Source organism: Nerophis ophidion, linkage group LG26 (genome assembly GCF_033978795.1).
Source record: "Nerophis ophidion isolate RoL-2023_Sa linkage group LG26, RoL_Noph_v1.0, whole genome shotgun sequence".
Lineage (NCBI taxonomy): Eukaryota > Metazoa > Chordata > Actinopteri > Syngnathiformes > Syngnathidae > Nerophis > Nerophis ophidion.
This window is the reverse complement of record NC_084636.1, coordinates 31,262,656-31,283,402: the sequence shown is the minus strand read 5'-3', so window position 1 is coordinate 31,283,402 and position 20,747 is coordinate 31,262,656. Positions and strand designations below refer to the sequence as shown.

At 37.0% G+C, this 20,747-nt stretch overlaps 1 protein-coding gene across 1 annotated transcript in view; it reads right to left on the bottom strand.

The window, feature by feature from the left end:
• LOC133543619 (gamma-aminobutyric acid receptor subunit gamma-3-like) overlaps positions 1-15,591 on the bottom strand; it is a 109,409-nt gene extending 93,818 nt beyond the window's left edge. Inside the window, exons 1-2 of the mRNA XM_061888301.1 lie at positions 15,275-15,591; positions 15,055-15,200 (exon numbers count right to left, since the gene is read on the bottom strand). Coding sequence (XP_061744285.1) covers positions 15,055-15,200; positions 15,275-15,327 — 199 coding nt within the window. The 5' untranslated portion in view covers positions 15,328-15,591. The remainder of the gene's footprint in view (positions 1-15,054; positions 15,201-15,274) is intronic.
• Between the last annotated feature and the right edge of the window lie 5,156 nt (positions 15,592-20,747).

Below are 20,747 nucleotides of genomic sequence, written 5' to 3'. Positions count from 1 at the left end.
GGCCATCGTGTGTCTACTTTTAAGTGTATGTGCTATAAAACAAGTAAAACATCAATACTATATTTTACAATTCTGTTGAACTTCTGTGGTTTTTAGGTTAAAGCTAAAGTACTTTTAAGTCTGTGTGCTATAAAACAAGTAAAACATCGATACTGTATTTTACAATTCTATTGAACTTCTGTGGTTTTTAGGTTTAAGTTAAAGTACTTTTAAGTCTGTGTGCTATAAAACCAGAAAAACATCAATACTGTATTTTACAATTCTGTTGAACTTCTGTGGTTTTTAGGTTAAAGTTAAAGTACTTTTAAGTCTGTGTGCTATAAAACAAGTAAAACATCGATACTGTATTTCACAATTCTATTGAACTTCTGTGGTTTTGAGGTTTAAGTTAAAGTACTTTTAAGTCTGTGTGCTATAAAACCAGAAAAACATCAATAGTGTATTTTACAATTCTGTTGAACTTCTGTGGTTTTTAGGTTAAAGTACTTTTAGGTGTATGTGCTATAAAACAAGTAAAACATCAATACAGTATTTTACAATTCTATTGAACTTCTGTGGTTTTTAGGTGAAAGCTAAAGTACTTTTAAGTCTGTGTGCTATAAAACAAGTAAAACATCAATACTATATTTTACAATTCTGTTGAACTTCTGTGGTTTTGAGGTTTAAGTTCAAGTACTTTTAAGTCTCTGTGCTATAAAACAAGTAAAACATCAATACAGTATTTTACAATTCTATTGAACTTCCGTGGTTTTGAGGTTTAAGTTAAAGTGCTTTTAAGTCTGTGTGCTATAAAACAAGTAAAACATCGATACTGTATTTCACAATTCTATTGAACTTCTGTGGTTTTGAGGTTTAAGTTAAAGTACTTTTAAGTCTGTGTGCTATAAAACCAGAAAAACATCAATAGTGTATTTTACAATTCTGTTGAACTTCTGTGGTTTTTAGGTTAAAGTACTTTTAGGTGTATGTGCTTTAAAACAAGTAAAACATCAATACAGTATTTTACAATTCTATTGAACTTCTGTGGTTTTTAGGTGAAAGCTAAAGTACTTTTAAGTCTGTGTGCTATAAAACAAGTAAAACATCAATACTATATTTTACAATTCTGTTGAACTTCTGTGGTTTTTAGGTTTAAGTTCAAGTACTTTTAAGTCTCTGTGCTATAAAACACGTAAAACATCAATACAGTATTTTACAATTCTATTGAACTTCCGTGGTTTTGAGGTTTAAGTTAAAGTACTTTTAAGTCTGTGTGCTATAAAACAAGTAAAACATCAAGACGGTATTTTACAATTCTATTGAACTTCTGTGGTTTTTAGGTTTAAGTTAAAGTACTTTTAAGTCTGTGTGCTATAAAACCAGAAAAACATCAATAGTGTATTTTACAATTCTGTTGAACTTCTGTGGTTTTTAGGTTAAAGTACTTTTAAGTGTATGTGCTATAAAACAAGTAAAACATCAATACAGTATTTTACAATTCTATTGAACTTCTGTGGTTTTTAGGTGAAAGTTAAAGTACTTTTAAGTCTGTGTGCTATAAAACAAGTAAAACATCAAGACGGTATTTTACAATTCTATTGAACTTCTGAGGTTTTTAGGTTCAAGTTAAAGTACTTTTAAGTCTGTGTGCTATAAAACCAGAAAAACATCAATACTGTATTTTACAATTCTGTTGAACTTCTGTGGTTTTTAGGTTAAAGTTAAAGTACTTTTAAGTCTGTGTGCTATAAAACAAGTAAAACATCGATACTGTATTTCACAATTCTATTGAACTTCTGTGGTTTTGAGGTTTAAGTTCAAGTACTTTTAAGTCTGTGTGCTATAAAACCAGAAAAACATCAATAGTGTATTTTACAATTATGTTGAACTTCTGTGGTTTTTAGGTTAAAGTATTTTTAAGTGTATGTGCTATAAAACAAGTAAAACATCAATACAGTATTTTACAATACTATTGAACTTCTGTGGTTTTTACGTTAAAGCTAAAGTACTTTTAAGTCTGTGTGCTATAAAACAAGTAAAACATCGATACAGTATTTTACAATTTTATTGAACTTCTGTGGTTTTTAGGTTTAAGTTAAAGTACTTTTAAGTCTGTGTGCTATAAAACCAGAAAAACATCAATACTGTATTTTACAATTCTGTTGAACTTCTATGGTTTTTAGGTTAAAGTACTTTTAAGTCTGTGTGCTATAAAACAAGTAAAACATCAATACAGTATTTTGCAATTCTGTTGAACTTCTGTGGTTTTTAGGTTAAGTTCAGGGGACAACAATCAACATAACAACTCAAAGTTACTAAAACATCGCAACTTTCTGAAAAAGTGCTGCGAAATTCAGACATGTCGTCTCCCCTATTTAAGGGTGTACCCCGCCTCCCGCCCGAGTGCGGCTGGGATAGGCTCCATCTCGTGGTAAGCCCAAGAATCATTGATTGATTAAATCTTCATACACAGTGGTACCGTTCAAAAAGTAGTGCTCAAAATGATAAAATATACTTGTTAAATAAAACATCTGCCTTGTTTTTAAAGGGGAACATTATCACAATTTCGGAAGGGTTGAAACCAATAAAAATCAGTTACCAGTGGCTTATTTTATTTTTCCAAGTTTTTCTCAAAATTTTACCCACCACGCAATATCCCGAAAAACGGCTTCAAAGTGCCTGATTTTAACCGTCGTTATATCCACCCGTCTATTACCTTGTGACGTTACAGCGTGACCACACAGAAACAAACATGGCGGATAGCACAGAAAGGTATGGCGATACTAGCTCGGATTCAGACTCGGATTTCAGCGGCGTAAGCGATTCAACAGATTACGCATGTATTGAAACGGATGGTTGGAGTATGGAGGCAGGTAGTGAAACGAAAAAAAATTGAAGAAGAAACTGAAGCTATTGAGCCATATCTCGACAGAGGACGAATTCGGCGATCGCCTTCTAACCAACGATTGGTATGTGTTTGTTTGGCATTAAATGTGGGTGGAGGGAAAGGCTGGATGCAAATATAGCTACAAATGAGGCATAATGATGCAATATGTACATACAGCTAGCCTAAATAGCATGTTAGCATCGATTAGCTTGCAGTCATGCCGTGACCAAATGTCTGATTAGCACTCCACATAAGTGAATAACATCAACAAAACTGACCTTTGTGCATTCATGCACAACGTTATAAAATGAGACAGAAGAAGAAGTGGTATAAATCATATCCAGGGGGTTTACTTCGCTCGTCTGCGGGAAGAGACTATCGTCGTCCCTGAATAGCTCGCACTCGGGCAGATTCAGTGGTGGTCTATTTTCCAATATTGCAGATTTCGTTGACTTTATCGTTGGAAATGCATCTGCTTTGAGTGTCGAAGGATATCCACACTTTCTTGCCATCTCTGTCGTTGCATAGCTGTCGTTGGTACAGTGTGCGGAACAAACGAGGGACTTTCGCATCTTTTGGCCACTGTTGCAACTTGAATCCCTCCCTGTTTGTGTTGTTACACCCTCCGACAACACACCGACGAGGCATGATGTCTCCAAGGTACGGGAAAACAGTCAAAAAAATGGAAAATTACAAAGCCGATTTGACTTGGTGCGTTTAATAAGATTGAGAAAATGGCGGATTGCTTCATGTTGTGACGTCACGGATGAAAGGTCCGACAGGCTATCAATTGAAAGGTGTTTAAATCGCCAAATTCACCCTTTTAGAGTTCGGAAATCGGTTCAAAAAACATATGGTCTTTTTTCTGCAACATCAAGGTATATATTGACGCTTACATAGCTCTGGTGATAATGTTCCCCTTTAAGGAATACTTGGCCCACTACGCTACTGTATTTTAATGTTAGTCATTAGGTGAAAACAGTTGCTGTAAAGAATATGTCCCTTGTTGCTAGGCAGTCTTCACAGGGCTCAATCCCAAAGAAATTCTTGATTTCCCAGCCGTCTTGAATGCAACCTCGTCTCGTGTGGAAGATGTCCAGCTCCTGAAATTTAAACAAGTTCCACACACTTCTTTCTCCGTCTAAATGTGCAAATATCATTTTTATTCATGAGCAGACGTAAAGGTCACGACGCTCTCTGAGACCTTTAGTAAAAGGTCTCTCGGGGGGGGGGGGGGGCTAGTTTTCTCTCGAAAAATACCGCGGATGATTTGGGCTTTTTTGTGGCGACGGACTGGCACTTACGAGACACTCCATTAGGTACACTTGCAACATTGAAAGAGCTGGATTTGTAAATATTTGTCAATAAATATATTTTCTACAATCTGGCCCACGAGGAAGGGAATTAGGCCCCAAGGGGATGTTTTCCATTGGATTTTAAACATCTGACAAACATATCGTCACAAGCTTGCCACCATTTAGAAGGCAACAATAGCAAACCATGTTGAACTGAAAACTGCACAGCAATACTTATATGACCCAATCCAAACAACCTTTCCCACTCACGGTGCAAATAAACTAAAACAAAAAGTCAACACACACGGTCACCATTTAGAGGGCAACAATAACAAACCGAGTTGAACTGAAAACTGCACAGCAATACTTATATGACCCAATCCAAACAACCTTTCCCACTCACGGTGCAAATAAACTAAAACAAAAAGTCAACACACACGGTCACCATTTAGAGGGCAACAATAGCAAACCGTGTTGAACTGAAAACTGCACAGCAATACTTATATGACCCAATCCAAACAACCTTTCCCACTCACGGTGCAAATAAACTAAAACAAAAAGTCAACACATACAGTCACACATAACACAACATGCTCGCTGATCTTTGAGGCTATCATAAAAAAAACGTCCAAGGACAATAAAAGAAATATACATTACACTCGATTAAATCTATTACAATGCATGATGGGAAAATGCAAAACACTTCACGCTTATCCATGTTTGGTGCATTTTAGCTGCTTGATATTTCTGATTGTTTGAAACATTTTTAAGGTCGTCTTTAAAGTAAACAAGGTAGTGGTCCAAATTTCACATACTATCAATATCCAATTATATTAATATAATATAATAGTATACATTTGTATCAATAGAATATTATATATTATTATAATATCATGTATTAGTTAACATAAAAACTATATTTGGTTCATAACAAAAACTATAGTTGTTAATAACACAAACACTATATTATTTAATAACGAAAAATATATTAGTCAATAACATAAAAACTATAATAGTTAAGAAGAAACTATAATAGTTAACAACATAAACATCATATAAGTTAATAACACCAAAAACTATATTAATTAATAACAAAAACTATAATAGTTAATAACATAAAAACTATGTTAGTTAATAACACAAAAACTAAATGAGTTAATAACAAAAACTGTAATAGTTAATAAACTAAAACTATATTGGTTATAACAAAAAATTGATATAGTTAATAACATAAACACTATATTAGTTAATAACAAAAACTTTAATGGTAATAACATAACAAGTATAATAGTTAATAACATAAAAACTATATTAGTTGGTAACAAAATCTATAATAGTTAACATAAAAACTGTAATAGTTAATAACAAAAACTGTAACTGTCAAAGTTAGATGGTGATGAACCCCAAGATGCAGAGAAGGCGGCAGGCATTTTGCAGGTAAACATGTTTTAATTAAAATACTAGAATAAGCACAAAAGGGGTACAACAAAAAGCGTGCACGAGGCGGATAACAAAACTAAAAGAGCTAGCATGGGAACTGGAAAACAAAAGGAGCTTAGCATGGAAGCTAGCAAAAACAAAAGGGCCTAGCGTGGAAGCTAGCGGGTAGCGAGCAGGAAAACAGAAGTCGTTACTTGTAGAATGAAAAAAAAAAACGGAAGCAGGGAACAAAAGACAGTAAGCTACAAACAGATACCAAAATATAGCTTACCGCTACGCTGCAATGACTCGACACGAAACGACACGACAGGAGCTACAATACGGAAGTGACATCGACAATAATCCAGCACTGACTGGATGGAAAGACAGGTCTAAATAGGAGTGGGCTGATTGACACCAGGTGTGGCCAGATGCCAATCAGCCGCAGCTGAGGGGACACAGCACTCAGGGAGAAAGACAGGAAACAGACAAAATAAGAGCGCTGACATGAACTAAAGGCAGGAAATACTACACACACAGGAAAAACTAAAACACAAACAAACTGTCTGGGGCAAGCCTGACAGTAACAGTTAACATAAAAACTATAATAGTTAATAACATAAAAACTACATTAATTAATAACAAAAAAAAAATATTAGTTAATAACAAAAACTAACAGTTAACATAAAAACGTATTAGTAAATAAAATAAAAACTATAATAGTTAATAACATAAAAAAACTATATTAGTTAATAATATAAAAACTTTAACAGTTAACATAAAAATATATTAGTTAATAACATACAAACTATAAGAGTTAATAACAAAAACTATAATAGTTAATAACAAAACTATATTAGTTAATAACAAAAAATATATTAGTTAATAAACATAATAAAATAAAAACTATATTAGTTAATAACCAAAATGATAATAGTTAAACAAATTTGGTGCAGCACAAATGAATGTGACAAGTTGGGGGAGATTTTGACAAGGTGGGGGAGGGGGGGGGGGCTGCTTGTGAATATTAACACATTTATGACATAAAACTATAATACTACATTAGTTAAATAAAAAACATGAAAACTAAAATATTTCAACATTTTTGAAGCACAAACGTAGCACAAACGTATGAGGGCACGGACAGGGGGCTGTTATGAATAGAACGCATTAATAACATACAAACTATAGTAGTTAACACAAAAACTATAATTGTTGGACAAAAAAAATTGCAGTGCCTGGGGGCTGGTTATTAATAGACAAAATCAAAAAATGCAACACAAACAAATGGGACAAGTTTGGGGGGGAGGCTGGTTATAAATAATAACACGTTAATAAAATACAAATTATACACAGTAAGTCAATAACATATAAACTATAATAGTTAGACAGAAAAATAGCAGTACAAAGCAACTGTACAACTTTGCGGATATGATCAAAAAGATGGGGGGTGGCTAGTTATAATTGAATAATAACACCTTAATAAAATAAAAATCATATAAGTTAGTAACAAAAAAACTATAATAGATAGACAAAAAATAGCAGCATGTTGCGATCCGCTGCTGGGATCTGTACATATTCTGGTGTATTGTTCCATTTTAGTATCACCCTGTTGTTTAACGTCTTAATTTCCTGTTTAGTCTGTCACCATGGTAGCTCATTAGTTCACCTGCCCCTTGTTATCTACGCACACCTGTTTTCTTCTAATCACCTCCCTTATTTAAACTCGCCCCTTCTTGTTATTTATTCTCGGATCCTAATTTGCCTACGTGCAACCGTGACGACTCCAATATGTATTTTCTCGCTAGCTCTCACGCTATGCCACTTGATTATTCCAGTTTTCATACTGATGATTTGTTTCCTCGTTTGTGCCCTCGTGCCAAGTTTTAGTTTTCTAGTGTTTTATCCCAGCTTTCACGCTAGCGTCTTTTGTTTGCTTTCTCTTTACACCAGTGTTTTTGTTTATTAGCCTTTTTATTATTTAATAAATCCATTTATAACATACCTTGTTGTGTTCATCGCTTCGACGCATCCCTGGAAGAACCAATCCAACATTACAATGCCACACAAGCCTCACACAGCACAAACGAATGGGACAAGCTTGGGGATATTTGGACGGGAGTGAGGGGGGGGGGCTGGCTGACGTCACTAGTCAGAACAAGTAATTTAGAATAACTTATAAAAACGTAACAACCGTGGCACAAACAAATCTCTGTGTTATTTTAATTGGGGGACCAAGGGGTGACCAAGGGCATACTTGACAACCCTCCCGATTTTCCCGGTAGAGTCCCGAATTTCAGTACCATTCCCGAAAATCTCCTGGGGCAATTATTCTCCCGAATTTCTCCCGATTTCCACCCGGACAACAATATTGGGGGCGTGCCTTAAAGGCACTGCCTTTAGCGTCCTCCCTTACCTGAAAAGGAGACTATTATACATGTCTCCGTTATCCATAGGTTTATCTATAACCCATAAAGTAGGCAGGCACGGAGCTATTTCTCAGCGTGTGTTTATTCCAGCCGGCACGTTAACACACAACATCCGGATTCCCATCATGCCTTGCTTCACAACTACGGCAAGTAGTAATGTCCGAAAAAACATAACAGAGACGAAGCAGAGGAACAAAGAAGAGACGTGGCCACGACGAGCAAGAAGAAGAAGTACGCTTGCGATTTCCAAAATGATCGGGGAAAAAATCATTTCAGTTCATCCAGGACAGCTCGAAGGGGAGGGAGGGATGGATGGATGAATGGACAGACAGATAGACAGACAGACAGACAGACAGATAGATAGATAGATAGATAGATAGATAGATAGATAGATAGATAGATAGATCCTTATTTTCACTGCACAAGTACAACAAAACTTTGTTTTTAGCACAAACCCGTTCAAGATTAGACAAACAAACAGTGTACAGGGTTACAGAACAAGAACGCTGAAGGTTCGCCACTAGGCGCCCCGTAACAGATGGGGAATAAAGTAAAACGCTGGGGAAGGATAAGTAAAAAAAATACAATCTAGACTGGGCTCCTGGGAAACAACCTCCATAGCAAAGCACATATAGATAAATATTACAACATACATCTCGAGATATCTAGCAACAGAGGGAAGGGAGTGCAGGGTTATGGTGGCAGGCCGCAGCTCTCAGGCGCTGACCATCCTTTCATCACCCTTATGGGATTTGCGTTGAGGGCGCTGGGTTTGGGGGTTTTGGATGCATGTTTGTGTGCCTGCAGTGTGTCTCCTTTCCTTGATTTTGTGCAGTTGCTAGAGACAAGAAAGGGAATTTGTTGTCTTCGCAGCACTGTCCTTCAGGAGAGTCTCGAAGCCAGGGAAAAATTCCAAGTTAGAATGTTTTGTATGCGAGTGAAAATAACATTTCCCGTCTGCAAATTTTTGTAGATCAGACTTCTCCATTGAACACGGCGGGCGAACGGATATACTCATTCATAAACAGTATATTTGTATATATATATATATATATATATATATATATATATATATATATATATATATATATATATATATATATATATATATATGTGTGTGTATGTATATATATATATGTGTGTGTGTGTGTATATATATATATATATATATATATATATATATATATCTGGATAATCCAATCAAGACATATTCCGCTCCAAATTGACATTTGTTGAGCACTGTACGACGATCCGAAATGGAAAAGTTCAGCATCGACTACTCCACGAAGAACATTCCCATACCCGCGCAGAAGGACTACAAGCAAAGATTCATAGAAAAGACGGAACACTTCCTAAGAAGGATGCGGTGGAAAGCACACTTTTTCCTCCACCCTGAAACAAAAGGAACGCAAAAGGAAACTTACGGATTCAAATCTACCAAGAACCCACCCACAGTCAAGGAATTAAAGGACTTTGAGAACGACATGCTCAAAATGATACAATCAGTCAAATTTAAGCCAGCCCGCAACCCATTTCTCACCAAGCTGAAAAATGACACAGAGCGCATCAAGAAAGTAAGCAACCTCATCATAGCCGCCAATAAAACCACAAACTACCACAGAATGGACATACCAGAACATAACTCTTTACTGGACAAAAGCATCACCAAATCATACAAAAAAGCGCAACCCAACTCTTTAAAGAACATCCACCTGGAAAACAAGCGGATCGCAACCGAAATGGACATTGAGGACAGGGTGGACGCCACAGCCAACAAAGAAGCCTTCATCACATTGAAGGACCACAAACCCAACTTTGCAAATAACCCAACATGCCGACTAATAAACCCAACTAAATCCGAAATAGGAAAAATCAGCAAAATAATCCTGGACAGAATCAACACAAAAATCAAGGACAAAACACCACTCAACCAATGGAGAAATACAGCAGCAGTAATCAAATGGTTTAACAACATCCAAGACAAACAACAACACAACTTTATCTCCTTCGACATCGAAGAATTTTACCCTTCCATCACGCAAGACCTACTGACCCAAGCACTAAACTTCGCCTCGGACTACGACTCAATCACAGGCAACGAAAGAAACATCATCATCCACGCAAAGAACTCCATACTCATCCACAACAGTACACCATGGCAAAAAAAGAACAATTCAACATTTGACGTTACTATGGGGAGTTTTGACGGAGCAGAAACGTGCGAACTCGTTGGGAGTTTCCTCCTCTCCCAGCTTGCTAGCCTCAACCTGAACCTTGGTATTTACCGTGATGACGGACTGGCAGTGTGCCGCGCCTCGCCAAGGAGCAGCGAGAACACCAAGAAGCGCATATGCCAAATCTTCAAAGAAAACGGCCTACGGATCACGATTGAAGCCAACAAGCAAACCGTCAACTTCCTCGACGTCACTTTCAACCTGAGAAACAACAGCTACCAACCATTCACGAAACCCAACACAACACTCCAATACGTGCACCATGACAGCAACCACCCACCCACCACCACGAAAAGAATATCTACCGGAATCAATAAAAGGCTATCGATGCTGTCATCTAGCAAAGCTGAATTCGACCAAGCAACCCCCCCGTACCAGAAAGCACTTGATGAAAGCGGATACAACTTCACCCTCACCTATGAACCCACTCCAGGAAACCAACCAAAAAAGAGCAGAAAACGAAACAACATCATCTGGTACAATCCGCCATTCAGCAAAGACGTCTCAACCAACATCGGCCGCAAGTTCCTCACTCTGATCGACAAACACTTCCCCTAAGGCAACACCCTAAGAAAAATATTCAACAAGAACAACATTAAATTGAGCTACAGCTGTATGAATAACATACAACAAATCATTTCAAACCACAACAAAGCAATTGCAAAAGGACTGCCTACCCCTAGACTAAACGACTCTGAAACCAATAAGGAATGTAACTGTCGCAAGAAACCTGATTGCCCTCTCAACGGAGGGTGCTTACAGACATCAGTCGTTTACCAAGCAAAGGTAACACGCAAGGACATTAACACATCCGACACGTACGTAGGATTAACCGAAGGAGCGTTCAAAACAAGATGGAATAATCACAACGCCTCCTTTAGAAACCAGACTTTGCGGAGTTCTACAGAACTCAGCAAACACATTTGGAACCTCAAAGACAATAATGTTGAATATTCAATAACATGGCAAATTCTTGCATCCAGCACACCTTACAACAGTGGTAATAAAAGATGCAACCTATGCTTAAAAGAGAAACTGTTTATTGTATATCATCCAGATCTATCATCTCTCAACAAGCGCAGTGAAATCATCTCAACATGCCGCCACAGACGGAAACACCTCCGAGGTAACACATGAGCCAATCACCACACCCTACGCCTGCCTGTACCCACCCACTCTGTGCCCTATATAAACCATTGTATGTGAATGCTTCCATTAAAATCTCCTGATGATTGAGGGAACCCCTCATGAAACAGTTCTGTAGAGATGAAGTAGTCTTGTGATTTTTCCCCACACCTACATATATATATATATATATGTATATATATATATATATATATATATATATATATATATATATATATATATATATATATATATATAGATACATACATGTATGTATATATATATATATATATATATATATATATACATGCAAACACACAAATATATATATATATATATATATATTTAAGAAATACTTGAAAATATGTACACCCACCCATCTCCCGAATTCGGAGGTCTTAAGGTTGGCAAGTATGATCAAGGGTGATGGGTCAAATGCAGAGAATAATTTCGCCACACCAAGTGTGTGTGACAATCATGGGTACTTTAACTTTTTAACTTTAGACTTCACACGGGGGCTAAGGTCTTATTTTGCACCTGCGTGAAACGTCTATACCGGGGTCGGCAACCCACAATGTTGAAAGAGCCGTGTACAAAAAAGTAATCGGTCTGGGGCCGCAAGAAATTGAAAACCTTATATAAGTGTTATGGGGGCTTCACGGTGGAAGAGGGGTTAGTGCGTCTGCCTCACAATACGAAGGTCCTGCAGTCCTGGGTTCAAATCCAGGCTCGGGATCTTTCTGTGTGGAGTTTGCATGTTCTCCCCGTGAATGCGTGGGTTCCCTCCGGGTACTCCGGCTTCCTCCCACTTCCAAAGACATGCACCTGGGGATAGGTTGATTGGCAACACTAAATTGGCCCTAGTGTGTGAATGTGAGTGTGAATGTTGTCTGTCTATCTGTGTTGGCCCTGCGATGAGGTGGCGACTTGTCCAGGGTGTACCCCGCCTTCCGCCCGATTGTAGCTGAGATAGGCGCCAGCGCCCCCCGCGACCCCAAAAGGGAATAAGCGGTAGGAAATGGATATAAATGTTATGATGTAAGTGTCAATATTAGCCATAGTAGCGTACTATCAAAATAACTATATGTCGCAGGCTGACGCAAATCTTTGTCCTACAGAAATGTTGAAATGTAATATTTATTCTAAATATTTTTACAACGTTGGAAAACATTCGTAAAACTTCTCAGAGGGGGAGACAACTCCTGGAAATAACTGTCTTAGAATGGCCAAAGTTAAAGGAAACGGCAGACTGTCTTCTTCTAATGGATTCTTTGCAAGCTAAGTAATGTTTGCTGTGGTCTGGAACAACATGGCACACAAACAACTATCAGAAATGCAGCCAATATTACATACAGATAATCTGTGATGAAACATGGACAAATAAACTAAACACACAATTAAATGTGCACAGATATACCTACATACGAGGCACAATGATGCAATATATAGGATCCTTCAACGTCTGTACAAAGATGTTTAAGATGTTCTACGAGTCGGTGGTGGCGAGCGCTTTCTTGTACGCCGTGGCCTGCTGGGGCAGCGGGCTGAGAGTGAGGGGATGCAAACAGACTGGACAAGTTGGTAGAGAAGGCCAGTAACCTGGTGGGAGTGGAGCTGGACTCTCTGGCGGTGGTGTCAGAGAGGAGAAGTCTAACAAAACTCCTAGCCATTATGGACAACACCCACTACACTCGGACCTTGCGGAGAAAATGAGCATGTTCAGTGGAAGGCTCAGACTCCCAAAATGCAACACGGAACGACACCGGAGGTCCTTCATACCGACAGCGATTAGACTGTATAATGCATATGTTCCTTTTTGACTGCACTTAAATGTACAATATATCTATATTATTCATATATTATTTATTATTATTGTTTATTGAGAGCGAACTGTGGTGCTGAATTTCCCCCAGGGATCAAAAAAGTACTTTCTATTCTATTCTATTGTATTCTATCTGTACATACAGCTAGCCTAAACAGCATGTTGGCATCAATTAGCTTGCAGTCATGCTATGACATCAAGAAAACTCACCTATGTGCATTCATGCACAGTATAAAACTTTTGGTGGACAACATGAGACTGGCATAAAACACAGCGTCGGAGACAGTTTTGGATACAAACCACCTGTGGAGTCACAGTCCACACAATGGTGAGTTCAAATTAGTAGGACAAAACGGCGCTCGCCAAATACTCCCATCAGTGAGGCATGAACACAAACTTACTCAACAGTGGGATTTCTAACAATTAGTAAAGTGTGTGTCGTGTTTGTCCTCCGACAGAAACCTTATTACAGCAAAAAACTTATTTTTTACCCCATTTTTTTCCCACTTTCGCACATTTTTGCAAAATCTCCATTGATCCAGCAGGGCGCCACTAAAGAGCCACATGTGGCTCTAGAGCCGCAGGTTGCGGACCCCTGGTCTATACAGTACAGCATGCGTGCCCATTACGTTGATCGCGAGCTACTAGTCGACCGCGGGGGGTGTGTCAGTCGATCTCCAGCCAGGCTTTTAAAAAAAATAGACCTAAAAATTAGTGATCATCAATCTTCACCAAGACGTCACTTAAATGACATTCACGGTACCGGAGGGTCTTGTGAGATGACGCTGGCTGCTGCAAGATCATTATTATGAAAATATGACCGAGAGGAAGGCGAGAAACACTTTTTATTTCAACAGACTCTCGCGCCGTACTTTCCGTCAAAACTCTAAAGGCCGACTGCACATTTCCTATCTTCACAATAAAAGCCCTGCTTCATGCTGCCTGCGCTAACTAAATACAGAGTCTCGGAAAACTGGCGTGCACAAGCGATCCCTCAGAAAGCTGGCGTGCACATCACTTGTGCACGCCAGCTTTCCGAGACTCTTATTTTGTTAGCGCAGGCAGCATGAAGCAGGGCTTTTATTGTGAAGATAGGAAATGTGCAGTCGGCCTTTAGAGTTTTTGACGGAAGGGACGGCGCGAAAGTCTGTTGAAATAAAAAGTGTTTCTCGCCTTCCTCTGTCATTTTTTCATAATAATGAACTGGCAGCAGCCAGCGTCATCTCACAAGACCCTCGGGTGCCGTGAATGTCAATCAAGCAAGCTACGGAATTTGCCGCCAATGTTTTTCTTGTAAAGTGTATGGAAGCTGGATGAATTAGATGCCAAAAACCAACCACTTTCATGTGGTATTGTACAGAAAGGACAACTTTTTTTTCACCTTCATTTGAAAATGTGGGCGTTATCATCATTACTGTCTGATTCCAATCAATGCAAGTCATCAGAATCAGGTAATACACCAACTTATATTCTTGTCTTTGTGAAAGAAAGACATCTATATGTGTTACACATGCTTGTATTATCATTAAACACATTTAACTTGTTTACAAAAATGTCTCTTTCATAAATAAATAAATATAAATGATATATATAAATGAGGTAGATCCCTTAGAGTTGGTCAATTGAAAAGTAGCTCGCCTGCAGAAAAAGTGTGGACACCCCTGCAGTACAGTATACTTTCAAATGAGACATGGAAGTGTGTGAAAACAACATAAAAAACGCAGGAAATGTGAAATGAATTCCTATAGAAATAGAAATAGGTGAGCAAATGATTTAAAAAAAAAAAAAAGAAGGATCGGCTTGATTGAGATCGCACCTGCAGCCTCCAAGGTGATAAATATGAATATTCATCAATAATAATTACCTCCAATGTCGGGTCTGAGCTTCCGGTCATACTCCTTGAGCAGGTTATTAAGTATCTCCGTGGCGTCGGACTGCTGCGACCTGGGAGCCAGCATCTGCTGGACGGTGACGTCCTCGTAGTCTTCCTCGTAGTCCACGGTGAGGGCGCTGCGGGGACGTCAACGTGTCCCGTTAAAACAAGCAGCGCTGGCCTGGGCGAGGGCTCCAAAGAGGCGCCTTACCTTGCTTGGAGAGCCGCGAGGAGAAGCACGCACGGCAGCCGCGTGGGGGACATGCTGGTCGGCGAGGAGCTCCGGGTCTACAAGTCCTCCCAAGCACACCTCATGCCTCGCCGCGAATTCCCGCTCCTGCAGGTGTCAAAGCGCGCGTAAAACTGGCGGGAGACTTGAGGCTTTTTTTTTTTTGGCGCTTTTACGCAAACTCCATTGACGCGAAGTCCAGTCCGCTGCAGTCCTTCATGGCAACATGACCGTGGACAAGTGTCTTGCGTGTCATTACATGTCACGTCTGTCTGCCGGCGCGGGAGAAAAGCGCGCGTCACTACACTTTTCCCGCGGACTTCCCCTCTCCTCCAGCTTCAAGGCCAGGGGCGCAACTAGACAAGTGATCACCAGTGACATCACCATGCCACCATTTCAGGAGTCGATACCTATATATTTCACCCATACCACTATATATATATATATATATATATATATATATATATATATATATATATATATATATATATATATATATATATATATATATATATATATACATATATATATATATATATACATACATACATACATACATTTCCTACCGCTTATTCCCTTTTGGGATCGCGGGGGGCGCTGGCGCCTATCTCAGCTACAATCGGGCGGAAGGCGGGGTACACCCTGGACAAGTCGCCAGCTCATCGCAGGGCCAACACAGATAGACGGACAACATTCACACTCACATTCACACACATATATATATATATATTTTTTTTTTTTAACTGCGCCCATCCATCCATCCATCCATCCAACCAGCCATCCATTTCCTACCGCTTGTTCCTTGTTGGGGTCGCCCATGTACTTTTAAATTATTGCATTTCAAAAAAAGCTGCATGTAATGTGAATCTTTGGCACTTAATGACTCCATCCGATTCCTGGGGTGAGAATTTTATTCAGAATCGATTCTCTATTCAACACTATTTCCACAATGTATTATTTGGTGTAAAAAATGTTGTGACATTTTTCAAAACAGCTTAAAAAAGTGTATTCTGGTTGCATGAAGATAGCCCAAAAAACGTATTTTAAACATTGATTCTTGTAGAAAAAAACACACACAGCTTAAAAAATGTATTCTGAAGATGTCCCAAAAAACGTATTTAAACAAAAAATAATAATAATTAAATAAAAAATTAATATACATTAAAAAAAACAACAACGTTTTTTTAATCTATTTTTTTGTACCCCTACTAAATATTAGGGGTGTGGCACCTAACTGTTACATCAGATTCCGATTCCTGGGGTGACAATTCCATTCAGAATCGATTCTCTATTCAACACTATTTCCACAATGTATTATTTAGTATAAACAAATGTTATGACATTGTCCAAAACAGCTTAAAAAAGTGTATTCTGGTTGCATGAAGATAGCCCAAAAAACGTATTTTAAACATTGATTCTTGTAGAAAAAAAAACACACACAGCTTAAAAAATGTATTCTGAAGATGTCCAAAAAAACGTATTAAACAAAAAATAATAATAATTAAATAAAAAATTAATATACATTAAAAAAACAACAACGTTTTTTTAATCTATTTTTTGTACCCCTACTAAATATTAGGGGTGTGGCACCCAACTGTTACATCAGATTCCGATTCCTGGGGTGACAATTCTATTCAGAATCGATTCTCTATTCAACACTATTTCCACAATGTATTATTTGGTATAAAAAAATGTTATGACATTCTCCAAAACAGCTTAAAAAAGTGTATTCTGGTTGCATGAAGATAGCCCAAAAAACGTATTTTAAACATTGATTCTTGTAGAAAAAAAACACACACAGCTTAAAAAATGTATTCTGAAGATGTCCCAAAAAACGTATTTAAAAAAAAATAATAACAATTAAATAAAAAATGTATATACATTAAAAAAAAAACAACGTTTTTTTTAATCTAATTTTTTGTACCCCTACTAAATACTAGGGGTGTGGCACCTAACTGTTACATCAGATTCCAATTCCTGGGGTGACAATTCCATTCAGAATCGATTCTCTATTCAACACTATTTCCACAATGTATTATTTAGTATAAAAAAATGTTATGACATTCTCCAAAACAGCTTAAAAACGTGTATTCTGGTTGCATGAAGATAGCCCAAAAAACGTATTTTAAACATTGATTCTTGTAGAAAAAAACACACAGCTTAAAAAATGTATTCTGAAGATGTCCCCAAAAACTTATTTAGAAAAAAAAAAAAATTAAATAAAAACTTAATACACATTGAAAAAAAAAACAACGTTTTTTTAATCTATTTTTTTGTACTCCTACTAAATATTAGGGGTGTGGCACCCAACTGTTACATCAGATTCCGATTCCTGGGGTGACAATTCCATTTAGAATCGATTCTCTATTCAACACTATTTCCACAATGTATTATTTGGTGTAAAAAATGTTATGACATTTTTCAAAACAGCTTAAAAAAGTGTACTCTGGTTGCATGAAGATGGCCCAAAAAATGTATTTTAAGCATGGATTCTTTTAAAAAACAAAACAAAAAAACAACAAAAAACATTTTTATATACATTTTTTAATCTATTTTCTATACCCATGTAAAATATTAGGGGTGTGGCACCTAACGGTTCCATCAGATTCAGATTCCTGGGGGTGACAGTTGGATTCAGAATCGACTCTATTATTTGGTATGATAATTTTATTAAATTTTCCAAAACAGTTTAAAAAAGTGTATTCTGGTATTCAACCAGAATAATGAAAATGGCTCAAAAAACATCTTTTGAACATTGACTCTTATAAATAAAAAATATATGTATTTTTTCTAATGTACATTCTTATAAAATGTTTTTTTTTCAATCTGTTTCTATAGCCTTTATATTAGGGGTATGGCACCAAACAATTCCATCAGATACTAATTCCTGGGGTGACGATTGGATTCAGAATCGATTCTCTATTCAACACTATTTCCACAATGTATTATTTGGTATAAAAATGGTATACAATTTTCCAAAACAGCTGAAAAAGGTGTATTGTGGTTGCATGAAGATGTTCCAAAAAACGTTTTTTAAACATTGATTCTCATATAAAAAAAACACATTTTTAAAAACGTTTCTTTTTTATTTATTTTTCTGTACCCCTACTCAATATTAGGGTTATGGCACCTAACTTTTCCATCAGATTCCAATTCCTAGGGTCACCATTCAGAATCGGTTCTCTACTCAACACCATTTCCACAATGTTTTATGTGGTATAAAAATTTAATAACATTTTCCCAAAAAGCTTAAAAGACTGTATTCTGGTCACATGAAGATGTCCCAAAAACCGATTTTTAAACATTGTTTCTTATAAAAAAATACAAATTAAAATATTAAGTATACATAAAAAAAAAACGTAGTTTTTTTCTTAAATCTATTTTTCTGCACCCCTACTAAATATTAGGGGTGTGGCACCTAACGGTTCCATTGGATTACGATTCCTTGGGTGACAATTCTATTCATAATTGTCACGCCCATGGGTATGTTTCGTTTTGGTCATGTACATTTTGGTTTTTTGGACATTCAGTTCTTGTTCATGCACTTCCTTGTTTTTCCTCATTTCCATAGCAAATCATTAGTTTCCACCTTGTCTTCAAGTCACGCCCCTGTCCTCGGTTGTCACACCTTTTAATAATTATCATAGCTATTATTTAAGCCTCAGTTACCAGTCAGCCTGGCAACTTCATATTCCTCAACTGCTTCATGCCATACTATGCTGTTTATTATTTCTGTCCATGCCACGTAAGTTTTTGGTTTGTTTTATGCCACAGTTAATGTCTTTCAATTCTTTCGTTCATAGTCATGCCTTTGTGCTAGTCATTTTTTTTCAGTAGTCAAGTTTTTTTTTTTTTTTTAATAAATGTTTTTATTGAATTTGACAGGTATTAAAATGTACAATAGAACAACAGTCAACACATTTTCCCCTTTTTTCCCACCCAGTAGTCAAGTTTGTTCTCTGCCATTGTGCGCGCCATTTGTTTGCCTTTTTGTTAGTTATAGTGTTTAATAAATAAAAATGTACTTACATTCTCGCCTGGCTCGTGCCAATTTTCCTTTGCGTCGGAGAAACAATCCAAGTCATAGTCTAAGTCGTGACAAGAATCAATTCTCTATTCAACAGTATTTTCACAATCTAATATTTGGTATAATTTTATCAAAATTTCCAAAACAGCTAAAAAAACTTCTTTTAAACATTGATTATTATGAATAAATAAATAAATTATATCCCTAAAAAAATTAAAATCAGAAAATAAAAAATTTATTCTAAACCTGGGCCCCTGGATAGGGGGTCCAGACTGAGGCCAAGAGGGGAAAAAAACTCATAGCCATTGCATACATTAGCATTTGTGTAAGAGGGAAACATCAAAGACCACAAAGGACATTAAAGACATTAAAAGAGCAAAGCTGATGCAACCAGCCATTTCAACATACAGCTACAAAAGTAAAAACAACACAAAAAACATATACACTATGGTGGCCTCTGCGGCGTTCCACGCCATCGTCTGCTGGGGTGGGAAAAGCATGGCTAGAGACAGGAGCAGACCCAACAAAGCAACCAAGAGAGCCGAAGCCCACAAAAACCTCAGGAACACAAAAGGATGACACAAGAGCACAGAGCTCCTGCCACCAGCAGCCACTACAGCAGCGCCATCTTGACAATGTGTATCTATTTTTCTGTACCCCTACTACATATTAAGGGTGTGGCACCTAACGGTTCCATCAGATTCCGATTCCTCGGGTGACAATTAGATTCAGAATCGATTCCCTATTCAACACTATTTCCACAATGTATTATTTGGTATAAAAAATGTATAACATTTTCCAGAACAGCTTAAAAAATGGTTTTGTGGTTGCATGAGGATGGCCCAAAAAACACATTTTAAACATTATACATACATATAAAAAAAAAAAAAAAATAATATTCATAAAATATTTTTGTTGTTTTTTTAAAACTATTTTTTTGTACCCCTACTAAATATTAGGGGTGTGGTAAATAACGGTTCCATCAGATCACGATTCCTGGAGTGAGAATTCCATTCAGAATCGATTCTTTATTAAACACTATTTTCACCATGTATTATTTGGTATAAAAAATGTATAACATTTTCCAGAACAGCTTAAAAAAAAAAATGTAGCTGAGATAGGCACCAGCGCCCCCCGCGACCCCAGAGGGAATAAGCGGTAGGAAATGGATGGATATATATATACATATATATATATATATATATATATATATATTCCCTCTGGGGTCGCGGGGGGCGCTATATACACTATATAAGGTATATAAAAAACTATATATATATATATATATATATATATATATATATATATATATATATATATATATATATAGTTTTTTATATACCTTTAAAAAAAGTGGTTGTTTTTTAAATCTATTAATTTTTTTTTAATGTGATTTAGATTCGGGATAAATAAGAACTGTAAATTGGA